This window comes from Sardina pilchardus, chromosome 4 (assembly GCF_963854185.1).
Source record: "Sardina pilchardus chromosome 4, fSarPil1.1, whole genome shotgun sequence".
NCBI lineage: Eukaryota > Metazoa > Chordata > Actinopteri > Clupeiformes > Clupeidae > Sardina > Sardina pilchardus.
In genome coordinates, this window is record NC_084997.1 from 37,306,632 (window position 1) to 37,322,312 (window position 15,681).

The following is a 15,681-nucleotide window of genomic DNA, read 5'->3' on the forward strand; positions in this document are numbered from 1 at the left end:
ATTCTACAGGCATGAAACTTCAGTTCCACGGCTTTCTTATGAGTGTGACTATTTCACACAGAACGAGCCACACACTCATTGTTGCAGTACTAACACACACACACACACATGAGGTGTCAAACACTAATCAAGACAGACGAAATGAGAGAAAGAGGGGAAGATGGAGACAGAGACAAAGAGAAAGAGAGAGGGGGAGAGAGAAAAAAAGAGGGGTTGTAGCGTGAGAATGCATTCAGTCTAGGCACAGGGTGACAAACATCATCACATCAACACACGTACACGCACGCGCACACACACACACACACACACACACGTACACACAGAGGTGTGATGAGATTAATGACCTTCATGTCAGTGAGAATCTTCTCTTCCTCGCCACAGTCAGAGTGGACAACTAACTCCACAATACCACACACACACACACACACACACACACACACACACACACACACACACACACACACACACACACACACACACACACACACACACACACACACACACACACACACACACACACACACACACACACACTTTTAACCTGTTGACAATAGCAACACAGTCTCCAGCAGACACTCTTCCTCTCGGCAAACAAGCAAAACACAAACACACACACACACACACACACAGATTAGAGATACAGGCTTAAAACTATGCATTTTATTTGCGAGACGAGATTTTCAACAATTGCAAATGCCGATGTCAAAATAGTACCATTCGTAAACATGCTCCCTTTCACTGCTGATATGGAATAGTGGGATACTGTGCTATTTTAAGCTTTTATGTGCTTATACTTTATACTACCAGTCCTCCAGAACACTTCAAATATTTCTACGTTTCTGTGATCTGGCAAATGTCTAGAGGTGCTTGTACATGAATGTGTGGTGTTTGTAGATTAATTCAACCATGCAGAAAGGACAGTGGCGAGCTTATAGATCTGCCCATCTGCACACACACACACACACACACACCCTCTCCTCTCCTCCAGTCCCACAGCTCATTGTAATCAAAGGCTTGGTGAGCTTCTGAGAGCGTCTCAGCAGTTACAATCAATGCCAGTGTGAAGCCCCCAGCACAAGCTGCTAAAAGTTTTGCGCCCACACACACACACACACACACACACACACACACACACACACTCTCTCTCTCTCTCTCACATGCACACAGCATCCTTTTAGCAACTTATTGAAAACCGTTCGCCCTGAATGCTCACACACACACACACACCTTTTTCCGTAGTTTTTCACCTTGCAGTGCCTCGAGTAAGATGCTAAATCCCTGGGAGGAGGGCTACACACACACACACACACACACACACACACACACACACACACACACACACACACACACACACACACACACACACACACACACACACACACACACACACACACACACACACACACACACACACACACACACACACACACACACACACTCCACTTCAGGGGCGGCAGCTCTGGGCTCATATCGATAGGGCAAAGGTCAGAGTGGCCAGTGTGCGGTCTGCATGGAGGCTGGGTGGCACCGGGCGGTCGCTAGCGGCAACAGCCTGTTGCTCGGGCCGAGTAGCCGCCTGCATCGCTGCTTATCTGCTGCCACCCCGTATCCTAGCAACAGCACTCGTTTGCTCACTAGCGGCTGTCAGCTCATCTCTTTGTGATGATGAGAGAGAGAGAGAGAGAGAGGGAGAGAGAGAGGGAGAGGGAGAGGGAGAGAGAGGGAGATGGAGGGAGAGGGAGAGAGAGAGAGAGAGAGAGAGAGAGAGAGAGAGAGAGAGAGAGGGAGAGAGAGGGAGAGAGAAGGAGAGAGGGAAAGAGAAGGGGAGAGAGAGGGAGAGGGAGGGAGAGAGATAGAGAGAGAGAGAGAGAGAGAGAGAAAGGGGAGAGGGCAAAAACAGAGAGCGATTTGTGTGTGTGTGTGTGTGTGTGTGTGTGAGTTAGTCTAAAGGTTGAATTTCTCCAGAGTATTTCTCATTTGCATCATTTTACAACAGAATGTCTTCAATTTTCAACGTTACTTATCCACACATAACAGCAGGTAGACTGTGTGTATCACTACGTTTGCACTGTGCGTGTGTGTATGTGTGTGTGCATATATGCAAGTCCTTCTGAGTGTGTGCGTGCATGTGTGTATATATCCATGTCCTCATGAGTGTGTGTGTGTGTGTGTGTGTATATGCATGTCCTTATGAGTGTGTGTGTGTGTGTAGGGTCCTAGTCCCCTCTGTACCTCTGGGCCCCAGTGCAGTCCTGGCCCGTGGAAATGTCATCCATTCCGGCTCCATGTTGAGCCGTGTTTGTGCAGTTTCACACAGCAGGACAGCAATTAGGCTCTCTCAGCTGGCTATGACTTAACACACCCTCTCACTTATCATCACTCACACTCACACACACACACACACACACACACACACACACACACACACACACACACACACACACACACACACACACACACACACACACACACACACACACACACAGTAATTAGGCTCTCTCAGCTGGCTATGCCTTAACACACACCTCTCACTTATCATCACACACACACACACACACACACACACACAGCAATTAAGCTCTCTCAACTGGCTATGCCTTAACACACCTCTTACTTATCATCACACACACACACACACACACACAAACGGGCACGGGTGTGCATGCGCACACACACACACACACACAGCAATTAAGCTCTCTCAACTGGCTATGCCTTAACACACACCTCTCATATCACACATATGCACCCTACCTCACATCACTCAAACACACACTAATTAATCTGCTCTCTCAACACACGCACGCACGCACGTGCACGCATGCTCACAAAAAAGACACATACATACTGTACACAGGCGCATAAACACACAGAACACAACACACACACACACACATACACACACACACAGGTAATAAACTGCATCTGTTCAGTTCAGCCTGAGGAGGATGTGATGTCATCATGGTGTTACAACACCATACGCTGGGCATCTGCCAGTTCCTCACTGAACCATTGTGTGTGTGTGTGTGTGTGTGTGTGTGTCTGAGTTTGTGTCTATGTGTGTGTGTGTGTGTCTGTGTGTGTGGGTGTGTGGACCATCCATGCATGTGTGTCTGTGTCTGTGTGAGTGTGTGTGCGCACCATCCATGCGTGTGTCTGTGTGTGTGTGTATTTGTGTGGGTTGGCCTAACGTAATTGAATAAGTGAGAGAAAAATACAGAGAGAGAGATAGAGAGAGAGAGAGACAGACAGACAGGGAGAGGGAGAGACAAAGATGGAGAGAGAGAGAGAGAGAGAGAGAGAAGTGTTTGTGTGCGTGTTAGGCACAGACAATATCACCAGCTGTCTACAGTGCAGGTGCCATGGAAAACTGTTTTATAATTGTGTGTGTGTGTGTGTGTGTGTGTGAGCTCCGCACATAAAACACACGGCTCCATCTCTTCTGTTTCAGACCAGTCTCGCAGGAGGGGCCCAGCACACCACAGGCACGCACGCACACACACACACACACGTAGGAGAGGCCCAGCACACCACAGGCACGCACACACACACACACACACACACACACACACACACACACACACACACACACACACACACACACACACACACGCATACACACACACACACACACACACACACACACACACACACGCAGGAGAGGCCCAGCACACCGCAGGCACGCACACACACACACACACGCACGTAGGAGAGGCCCAGCACACCGCAGGCCACTTCAATTATACATGAACGCATGCAAATGGCCTCCCACACACACACACACACACACATGTGCATGCGCACACACACACACGCACACACACACACACACACACACGCATACACACACGAAAGAAGGCGCAGGACCACTTTAACACATGAACAGCACACTAGGGCTGTGCAATGAATACAATTTCAATTTGATTACGAAAAACAGCATAGTCGAGGAGAAAACACATTACGTTAAAAAATAGTGTTCCGAAAATAGATGGAATTCCAACTCATGCAGGGCACTGAGTCACGCTGCTAAATGTAAGCCCCGCACTCGACACACACAGCCCCTCTGAGTACAGGCCACTCCAGCAGTTTAGGGTTGTGTGTGTGTGTGTGTGTGTGTGTGTGTGTGTGTGTGTGTGTGTGTGTGTGTGTGTTCATGCAATCAGTGCACTAATAGGTAGAGTCATGAACCACGGCCAAATTGTAACTAGCTCAAACTCATTCAAGTTTGTTATTATCACTGTCAATCAAGACGACCAAACGACTCAGAGAAGTTATGGCAAGATGGCTAATCTAAGGACAACAACACACAGGTGCTTGTGTCAATTCCTGTACTGGCGCAAGTGGACAACATCAGGCAAACGTGAGCGTTACTTTTAGATCATTAACACTGATCGTTACTATTAGAGCATTAACACTGATCGTTTGCTCCTACAGTCCCAATGGATTCCAAGACCCAGGGGAGAAAACATCAGTTACATTTAAAGTTGTAAACTTAGAAAACACACGGGGAAACTTGGAAAATGTATCTGTATATATAAACACAATACACACACACACACACACACACACAAGAAGAATAGAGAGGGGCAAACAGAAGTGTACTGGCTGTGTGCTGTTATGTGTTGCTGTTGTTGTTGTTGTTGTTGTTGTTGACGAGTGCAGATGAGCTGGCCCCACAGGTCACTGATGGAACACACACATGACACGTGTCATGCCACATGAGGCCTGGGACACACAGCTGCTGTCACCACAACAACAACAACAACAACAACAACAACAACAACAACAACAACAACAACATCAACAGCCTGATGAAATGGCCGTACCATAACACAGACTCTAACCATAGCCCTTGTGAGGGAGAACAGCACACACACGCACACACACGCACACACACACACACACACACACACACACACACACACACGCACACACGCACACACGCACACACACACACACACACACACACGATAACACAGACCATAGCCTTCCATGCAGACAGCCCCTGACTCTGCTGAACACTCAGATGTGTGGACACGTTGAAAAGTCTATTGCTGCGCACCCTAATCAAACATAATGAAAAGCCATCTGTGTGTGTGTGTGTGTGTGTGTGTGTGTGTGTGTGTGTGTGTGTGTGTGTGTGTGTGTGTGTGCTGTTGCTGTTCTCCCTCACCCCCTGATCACAGCAGCAGCAGCAGACACAAATCAGCACTCCACTCCTGCTTTCAACTGGGAGTCTGTCTGTCCAGATGAGTGTGTGTATGTGTGTGTGTGTGTATGTGTGTGTCCACCAGCTCCTTGTCCATGCGGTGCTGGTCAGTGGGCCTGACTGTGTCCACTCTATGGTGCTGCTGTTGGCCTGACTGTGTCCACTCTATGGTGCTGCTGCTGGTGACTGTGTCCACTCTATGGTGCTGCTGGTGACTGTGTCCACTCTATGGTGCTGCTGGTGACTGTGTCCACTCTATGGTGCTGCTGGTGACTGTGTCCACTCTATGGTGCTGCTGGTGACTGTGTCCACTCTATGGTGCTGCTGCTGGCCTGACTGTGTCCACTCTATGGTGCTGCTGCTGGTGACTGTGTCCACTCTATGGTGCTGCTGGTGACTGTGTCCACTCTATGGTGCTGCTGGTGACTGTGTCCACTCTATGGTGCTGGTGACTGTGTCCACTCTATGGTGCTGCTGCTGGTGACTGTGTCCACTCTATGGTGCTGCTGGTGACTGTGTCCACTCTATGGTGCTGCTGGTGACTGTGTCCACTCTATGGTGCTGCTGGTGACTGTGTCCACTCTATGGTGCTGCTGCTGGCCTGACTGTGTCCACTCTATGGTGCTGCTGGTGACTGTGTCCACTCTATGGTGCTGCTGGTGACTGTGTCCACTCTATGGGGCTGCTGGTGACTGTGTCCACTCTATGGTGCTGCTGGTGACTGTGTCCACTCTATGGTGCTGGTGACTGTGTCCACTCTATGGTGCTGCTGGTGACTGTGTCCACTCTATGGTGCTGCTGGTGACTGTGTCCACTCTATGGTGCTGCTGCTGGTGACTGTGTCCACTCTATGGTGCTGCTGGCCTGACTGTGTCCACTCTATGGTGCTGCTGGTGACTGTGTCCACTCTATGGTGCTGCTGGTGACTGTGTCCACTCTATGGTGCTGCTGCTGACTGTGTCCACTCTATGGTGCTGCTGGTGGCCTGACTGTGGTTACTCTATGGTGCTGCTGCTGGCCTGACTGTGTCCACTCTATGCTGCTGCTGGTGACTGTGTCCACTCTATGGTGCTGCTGGTGGCCTGACTGTGTCCACTCTATGGTGCTGCTGGTGACTGTGTCCACTCTATGGTGGTTCTGGTGACTGTATCCTTGGGGCAGCCGTGGTGTACTGGTTAGCGCACCGGGCTTGTAACCGAAGGGTTGCCGGTTCGATCCCCGACCAGTCCACCATGGCTGAAGTGCCCTTGAGCAAGGCACCTAACCCCTCACTGCTCCCCGAGCGCCGCTGGTTGGGCAGGCAGCTCACTGCTCTGGGTTGTGTGATTCACCTCACTGTGTGTTCACTGTGTGCTGTGTGTTCACTAATTCGGTTAAATTGGGTTAAATGCAGAGACCTGAATTTCCCTCACGGGATCAAAAAAGTATATATTCTATTCTATTCTATTCTATCCACTGTATGGTGCTGCTGGCCTGACTGTGTCCACTCTATGGTGCTGCTGGTGACTGTGTCCACTCTATGGTGCTGCTGCTGGTGACTGTGTCCACTCTATGGTGCTGCTGCTGGTGACTGTGTCCACTCTATGGTGCTGCTGCTGGTGACTGTGTCCACTCTATGCTGCTGCTGGTGACTGTGTCCACTCTATGGTGCTGCTGCTGGTGACTGTGTCCACTCTATGGTGCTGGTGACTGTGTCCACTCTATGGTGCTGCTGGCCTGACTGTGTCCACTCTATGGTGGTGCTGCTGGTGACTGTGTCCACTCTATGGTGCTGCTGGTGACTGTGTCCACTCTATGCTGCTGCTGGTGACTGTGTCCACTCTATGGTGGCGGTGTGCTGATTGAGTTCAGACTGACCAGAGGTGCAGGTTTGCAGCAGCGCGTGTCAGACTGCAGTGGGCATCAGTGCCTGGGAGAGCAGTCCGCTGCCTTCAGTCTGCACAGGAGCAGCTGGAGTGCTGATCCGCTGGCCCACACCGCCCCCTGCTGCTGCACAGCAGTACTGCAGCAAGAACACGGAGTTCCATTTTTAGAGCTCAACTGAGAGCATGAAATCAATACACCATTGTTTTGGACAAAGGCATCCGCTAATCATTTTAAATATCAACATAAATAAATGTGACATCTCGCACAATCGCTGACTGCGTTGTTAAAGAATATATCAATGTGCACTTTAACCTGAGGAGGATCTGGCCAGATACACAGAGGTAATGTATTATACCACTACTGATACAGATGCCACTACGCTGCCTTTGGGATCACAGCTACTCATCCTCAACCCAACACATTAACCAAACACCACCAACACCATCAACACCATCCTCAACCCAACACATTAACCAAACACAACACCATCCCCAAGCCAATACATTACCTAAACACCTTCCCCAAGCACCATCCCCAGGAGCCAATACATTACCCAAACACCATACACACCATCCCCAGGAGCCTGAGCATACTGCCTCCACAACAAGGACTTGCTATGAGACTATATATTATAGTGCTGTACGAGTACAAGTCTCATCCACCAACAACACACTTTCCCACAGTACGCAGAACCGTTCAATCTCATGTTCTTCAGGTGTCACACTAAGTGCGTTCAGCACACAGACAGAAAGAGCTCTTCCGTGCCCGCGCACTGCACCACATGTTCCTGCACTGTGGACTGCCGTGCTACTGGCCCCACACACACACACACACACACACACACACACACACACACACATCACCCTCTCCATCTGCGCTGTGGACTGCCGTGCTACTGGACCCACGCTGCAGCAGCTCAGCTGACAGCAGAGTGTGGAAGAGGCAGCAATGTCACATCATTTCCAAGCTCTCACTCCATCCACATCACGCTGCGTCTATACGGCCACGTTCAAGGCACCCAGAGCGCTCCACTCCAACCACATCACGCTGCGTCTATACGGCCACGTTCAAGGCACACATCACGCTGCGTCTATACGGCCACGTTCAAGGCACACATCACGCTGCGTCTATACGGCCACGTTCAAGGCACACATCAAGCTGCGTCTATACGGCCACGTTCAAGGCACACATCACGCTGCGTCTATACGGCCACGTTCAAGGCACACATCACGCTGCGTCTATACGGCCACGTTCAAGGCACACATCACGCTGCGTCTATACGGCCACGTTCAAGGCACACATCAAGCTGCGTCTATACGGCCACGTTCAAGGCACACATCACGCTACGTCTATACGGCCATGTTCAAGGCACCCAGAGCGCTTTAAGATGCACTTTTATGCGATATGCCACTCAGGACCTCACTTTAACGTCCTCCATCAGCACTGTGCTACCATCACTACTGCGGTTTGGTTGTGTACACACACCTCAGTGGCTGCATCACTAATATCACCACATCTCACACACACACACACACACACACACACACACACACACACATCACCCTCTCCTTCTGCTCATCATTTAGACTGTGAGACAGACAAACAAACACACACACACACACACACACACACACACACACACACACACACACTCATCACCCTCTCCTTCTGCTCATCATTTAGACTGTAAGACAGACAAACAAACACACAACACACACACACACACACGTTCATCCCTTGTGCTCCCCTCCTCGCTCACCTGTCATGGGGTCAAACAGCTGGTTCGCCTCCAGATCGGTGAAGGTGCTGAGGCAGCAGGGGCACCGGAACGAGGCCCGGTTGGTGGAATCGCGCTCGTCGGTCTCGATACGTCGGCGCATGTGGTCCAGTTTGTACTTCACCACGTTCACGAGCAGCCGGTAGTTGATGAAGTAGTAGTTGTGTCGCGTGGTCTTGCCGTCGGCGGCAGTCTCCACGCGCAGACGGCACTTAACGAACTTGTCGGCCTTGAGCGTGTTGAGAATCGAGCGGAGCTGCTTGCGCTCGAACTTCAGCAGCTCCAGCATGTCCTCCTCGCGCACGCACGGGTTGCGGATGAGCACGTCCAGGGCCAGCGCGTGCTCCACGCCGTAGAAGCCGCGCACCACCTGCTGCGCGAGCCGCTTCAGCGCGGGGGGGACCACGGTCAGCAGCCCCGGTTCCGTCATCGCTCGGCGGGACAGAAGAGACACGCAGGCTGGAGGTGATGTGGGACGGGACTGGTTCACTCAGCTGTCTCTCTCAGGAGAGAGAGCACTTATGGAACCTGGTCTGTTGTGTTGTTCAGAACAAATCTGCAACACAAAGACGAAACGTACACAGTACAACAAGCATTTAATACGTTAGCTGACTGTAATGAGTTAGGGACCAGTGCCCTGTGAGTTATACATCTGGGGCGATCAAAGGTGAGGTGTTAAAACCCCGACGTTAGCACATCACCTAAGGCTTCAGTGGTAACTTTTATTAACATTAGTGACATGTTACTAAGGGAGTTAGCTTTCGGGTTTCTAACGTTAGCAAGCTAGGTTGCCCAGTGTAATGTTTTGCTGAAACTATCTGGATAAAAGGGGTTCTGGTAATATACACATAGAATCGTACATTTATTACAGAGATACCAAGACAGTCATTAACTTCTTATCACTTGAACTTTAATTATAATTGATAATGCCCAGAAATGGACAGAGACAGGGCAACGATATTATAACGTTACGCCGGTTGCAGATAACATGCTAACGCTTGCTAGCTTAGAAAGCTGCCGCAAACAACACCAGACCCACTTTTAAAACAAAAGAAATGTGTATGCGCGGGTAGCATATTCTATGAGAACCGTCTACATATATTATACATGAAACACTGGTCAAATAACCTTTGGTTTGGCTTAATTTCCAACTTCGATAGGATGCTTTCCAACTCAGTTACTGGCATGGGAACTCTGCTGTCTCCGGAAGTGATTCTGAAGAAACGTAATTTACCTTAGATAACGACCTCTGATTGGCTAACAGTGTTAAAACGAGTGAAAGCCAATGAAAACGGTCTATATTTCAGAGTCATTATAGCGTTGTGCCAATCAATTTCTCATACGCCAAACTGGGCCGTTACTTAAAGATTGTTTTTAACCAATCAAATAATGAGTAACTTCCATTCTTAACTTCCGTAATGCTGTTGTCAGAAAGATGGCATCCCTTGACAGAGTGAAGGTGTTGGTATTAGGAGATTCTGGTAAAAACATGTTTATGCCTACTCCCATTCTGTCTTTTTATTGAAATGTATTAAATATTTCTTGTGAGTAATACCCTGGAGTGTTTGAACAGTGAATCCAGTTTGTAGTCGGGTTGTTTTAACGCACACGTCCATTGATAATTTAGCAGCGACCTGTCTGGTATAAAACGATTGCTTTGTCGTGTCAACAATGTCATCAGTAGGCTATCTGCCGTGTTTGTGTGTTGTTTGTTGCAGGTGTTGGTAAATCTTCGTTAGTCCACTTGCTCTGTCAGAACCAGGTTCTGGGCAATCCATCCTGGACTGTTGGTTGTTCTGTCGACGTAAGGGTAAGACATGTTACCTACTTTCACTCGATTAACGAATCTGCTTCTTTTGCATACACTGACTTGGGTGTAAAGATCCAGTGTTGTCTCACGTAGGTACACGATTACAGAGAAGGCACAGCAGAGGAGAAGACGTACTACATTGAATTGTGGGATGTTGGAGGATCTGTGGGCAGCGCCAGCAGCGTGAAGAGCACGAGGGCAGTGTTCTACAACTCTGTCAACGGTACGGTATGGTGCATACTTATTCTGCCTATCAGCAGACTAATCACCAACGGTACAGTATGGTGCATACTTAACCTGCCTATCAGCTGACTAATCACCAACGGTACAGTATGGTGCATACTTCTCCTGCCTATCACCAGACTAATCACCAACGGTACGGTATGGTGCATACTTAGCCTGCCTATCACCAGACTAATCACCAACGGTACAGTATGGTGCATACTTAGCCTGCCTATCAGCTGACTAATCACCAACGGTACAGTATGGTGCATACTTAGCCTGGCTATCAGCTGACTAATCACCAACGGTACAGTATGGTGCATACTTAGCCTGGCTATCAGCTGACTAATCACCAACGGTACAGTATGGTGCATACTTAGCCTGGCTATCAGCTGACTAATCACCAACGGTACAGTATGGTGCATACTTAGCCTGCCTATCAGCTGACTAATCACCAACGGTACAGTATGGTGCATACTTAGCCTGGCTATCAGCAGACTAATCACCAATGGTACAGTACGGTGTATACTATCACTAGACTAAGCTCAATCTTTTAAGATTGAACATTAGTCTGGGGAGTCTGCGCTGTATTTCTACTGAACAAGAGGCGTGACCAGTGGGCATAGTTCAAATGACTCCTATGCATTTGGAAAGTCCTTCAACCAATCAGGGTGTGCCTGGTGGATAAGCTAGTTTGTGATTGGTTCCCGCAAACGAGGAAAGGAAGCAGGACAGATAAATGTGCAGGTTTCCAGCCTGAGCTATCGGCAGATCCGGCTGTGTTTACCCAGTCTAGTAGATACTAACCAGAGGTGGAAAAGTCCAGCTTCAGAGAGTAAAAGTCCAAGCATGTATTGGATCTACCTGTGCACTTACAGTAACACAGTCGATCTCACCAACTAGCTGCTCTACCAGGCTGAAGAGTTGTGCTAATTACAATCAGCTGGTGAAGATGGACTTTTCCACCTCTGATACCAGTAAACCATTAGTCGCTAAAACATGTCAATAGTCTCAAAACAACTGAACATGCATACAGGCCATGATGCATTCATGGACAGCAGTATAGTTATAACAGCTACTAATGGTGCTGAGTTACCTTTACACTGGTACTCACAGTGTTGATGTCCCTGAGTTACCTTTACACTGGTACTCACAGTGTTGATGTCCCTGAGCTACCCTTACACTGGTACTCACAGTGTTGATGACCCTGAGTTACCTTTACACTGGTACACCACTGAAGTGTAATGACCTCCTCTCTGGCTGTGTGTGTGTGTGTGTGCAGGCATCATCCTGGTGCACGACCTGACCAATAAGAAGTCCTCTCAGAACCTGTACCGCTGGTCCCTGGAGGCCCTGAACAAAGACTCCTCCCCCACCGGCGTCATCGTCTCCAACGGGTGAGTGTGTGTGTGTGTGTGTGTGTGTGTGTGTGTGTGAGTTTGTGAGTGTGTGAGTGTGTGAGTGTGTGAGTGTGTGAGTGTGTGAGTGTGTGAGTGTGTGTGTGTGTGTGTGTGTGTGTGTGTGTGATGAATAGCGTCCGAAAGGTCCAAGTGGGCCCAGCTCATCACTCACTCAAGGGATGATGCTGTACACGTGCTGTGTTCCCCCCCGCAGGGACTATGATCCAGGACATGATCATGTAGACTTCTGGTTCATCTGGGGTAAACCTGATGATGAGAGGAAAGAGTTCAAGAGATGATGCTGTACACGTGCTGTGTTCCCCCCATAGGGACTATGACCGTGTGTGTGTGTGTGTGTGTGTGTGTGTGTGTGTGTGTGTGTGTGTGTGTGTGTGTGTGTGTGTGTGTGTGTGTGTGTGTGTGTGTGTGTGTGTGTGTGTGTGTGTGTGTGTGTGTGTGTGTGTGTGTGTGTGTGTGTGTGTGTGTGTGTGTGTGATGGCGTACACGTGCTGTGTTCTCCCGTAGGGACTATGACCGGGAGCAGTTTGCGGATAACCCGGTTCCCCTGCTGCTCATCGGTACCAAGTTTGACCAAATCCCCGAGAACAAGCGCAACGAGGTTCTGACCAGAACCGCCTTCCTGTCCGAGGACTTCAACGCCGAGGAGATCAACCTGGTGAGTAGAACTTTAACGCCGAGGAGATCAACCTGGTGAGTAGAACTTTAACGCCGAGGAGGTGAACCTGGTGAGATGGAGACTGGCATATCAGGGGTGGTGAACCTGGTGAGATGTAGACTGGCATATCAGGGGTGGTGAACCTGGTGAGATGTAGACTGGCATTACAGGGGAGGTGAACGTGGTGAGATGTAGACTGGCATTACAGGGGTGGTGAACGTGGTGAGGTTGAATGTGAAGGCATATCAGGGGGATGGGGTTAGTAAGTACTAATGCTGCATGAGTTGGGGAAAGTAGGCACACGCAACACAGCTCTTACACCATCACAGTGAGCATGAGCACTGCGCTGTCTGCTGTGCTGTTAGCAGGTCACCACGGAGATCATGTCTGCTACTGAGTCTGCTGTGCTGTTAGCAGGTTGTTACCCATCTGGCCATAACCTTGCCAGAGCAGGGCACGTGGCATTACCATCAGGTCTCATGAGGTGTCTGTGGTGGTAACCTTCAGAGTACTGCTACAACACAGCACAGCGCAGCGCAGCGCAGCGCAGCGCAGCACAGCACAGCACAGCACAGCACAGCACAGCACAGCACAGCACAGCACAGCACAGCACAGCACAGCACAGCACAGCACAGCATCTTGTGTGTCACTGGGACTACTACATGTTTCCAGCCTTGGTGGCTGCCTAGATATGATGTTTATATAAAAGCAACAACACACTAATGGCACCAGGTGCATTTATGGGCCACTCCTGCAGACCCCAGGGGTCCCACCTATTAATCAACAGGGGCACAACAAACAGAACTAGACATGCAGAAGCCACCAGCAGAGGGAGCCAAAGTGCTGTTGTGATCTGGGTTTGGAACGCCTACAGTGACATGATCAGATGGTGGAACATCAGGCTGTCCCAGTTAGTGGACTTCACTAGTGCTTAAACATCCACCCACAACTGTGAATAAACCAGCTCACATTTCACACATAACCATGATCATGCTTTATCATAAACACCCACCCATGATCATGCTTTATCATAAACATCTAACCATGTTCATGCTTTATCATAAACATCCACCCATTATCATGCTTTATCATAAACATCCACCCATTATCATGCTTATCGTGTGTGTGTGTGTGTGTGTGTGTGTGTGTGTGTGTGTGTGTGTGTGTGTGTGTGTAGGCATGGTGTGTGTAGGCATGGTGTGTGTGTAGGGGTGGGGGGACTTTCATGTAGTGAGTGGAGGTCACTCAGGGTTCTCAAATGACTCAGATTCAACACCCACCTCTCTCTCTCTCTCTCTCTCTCTCTCTCTCTCTCTCTCTCTGCTACAGGACTGCACTAACCCACGCTACCTGGCAGCTGGCTCATCCAACGCCGTCAAGTTGAGTCGCTTCTTCGATAAGGTGACTAAAGCTCTGACTCGCGCACACACACACACACACACACACACACACACACACACACACACACACACACACACACACACACACACACACACACACACACACACAGCAGTGCCACTCTAGCCCTGATAACTGTGCTATGTGAGTCTCATGACGGTGCTTTTGACTCCCTCAGGTTATAGAGAAGAGATATTTTACTAAGGACCCAAGCCAGGTGAGTGTACCCCTCAGCATGCTTCTCTCTCTGTCTCTCTCTCTGTCTCTCTCTTTCTCTCTCTCTCTCTCTCTCTCTATTTTTCTTTCTCTCTGTCATTCTTCCTTTATCACTCTTTCTCTCTCTCTCTCTCTTTCTCTTGCTTACTCTCTCTCTCTCTCTCAATTCAATTCAATTGACCTTTAATATGATATGATATGATCTGATATGATACAATATGATAAGTAATTTTGTTTTTCTGAGTTTGAGAAAGTGTGGCAAGGTCCTGAGTATGTGTGAGCCTCAGGACTAGCTGGATGAGGGGGCTTGTGTTTATATATAAAATATATTTGAATTAATTATGGGTATTGGCCTGATTCAGCCCTGCATGCGTTGTGAGGTGTGTTTCTCTGTACCTTGGATACTTTTATATTGGATTATTGGATTCGTAGCACATTGCTTGTGCTCTGTGAAACTTGCTATATAAATAAACTCCCCTTGCCTTATGAAAATTCATTCTGAATACTGAATTGAACTGCTTTCTCCAGCTTGCAGGTTTTACAGACCGAAAGCGTTTCAACTTCAAGAGTCTGCACTATGACTGAGCCTGACTGCAAGACCACCCCCAGACACACACACACACACACACACACACACACACAGGTGGCTGTGGTTTCCTCTGCTGCTAGTTCACACATTGCCATCAGCCTTTCTGTCATTTGCCCTGGTTTTGTCTCAGCTGCCCTCCTCAATTCTTGTACAGACACCCAAACTAAAGAAAGCGTCTTAAGACTTCCACACTCCGTATTATGACGGGTGAAGTTCACACGACTGGATTCATGGATATTCAGTCTCCCCTTGATGACTGTGTACCATAAGCTGTAATGCATTGTTTGCTACATTAGCAAATGTGTTTCTATGTATGATTCTGGTGATGTTCCTGTTTCATCTGAAACTCAGTAAAGAAACTTACAGCAGACTCCTTCAGACTGAGTGCTTTATTGACTAATCATTTGGTTCTTGTCATATTGTATGTGACATTAATGTCTATGACTGCTTCAGACTGAGTGCTTATTGAGTAATCATTTGGTTCTTGTCATATGTGACATTAATGTCTAAGACTGCTT

The 15,681-nt window shown here is 48.8% G+C and overlaps 2 protein-coding genes across 2 annotated transcripts in view; one reads left to right on the plus strand and one right to left on the minus strand.

Annotated features, from left to right (window-relative positions):
• gtf2e1 (general transcription factor IIE, polypeptide 1, alpha) overlaps positions 1-10,055 on the minus strand; it is a 21,353-nt gene extending 11,298 nt beyond the window's left edge. Inside the window, 2 exon segments of the mRNA XM_062535400.1 lie at positions 8,835-9,408; positions 9,981-10,055. Of these exon segments, the coding sequence (XP_062391384.1) occupies positions 8,835-9,282 (448 nt within the window). The 5' untranslated portion in view covers positions 9,283-9,408; positions 9,981-10,055.
• Positions 10,056-10,234: 179 nt separating this feature from the next.
• rabl3 (RAB, member of RAS oncogene family-like 3) lies at positions 10,235-15,527 on the plus strand. Its single transcript, XM_062533579.1, has 8 exons — positions 10,235-10,333; positions 10,571-10,662; positions 10,756-10,885; positions 12,167-12,281; positions 12,810-12,960; positions 14,290-14,361; positions 14,537-14,575; positions 15,103-15,527. Exons 1-8 carry the CDS (start codon positions 10,288-10,290, stop codon positions 15,157-15,159), a joined length of 702 nt encoding a protein of 233 aa, XP_062389563.1. The 5' UTR covers positions 10,235-10,287; the 3' UTR covers positions 15,160-15,527.
• The last annotated feature ends 154 nt before the right edge of the window (positions 15,528-15,681 follow it).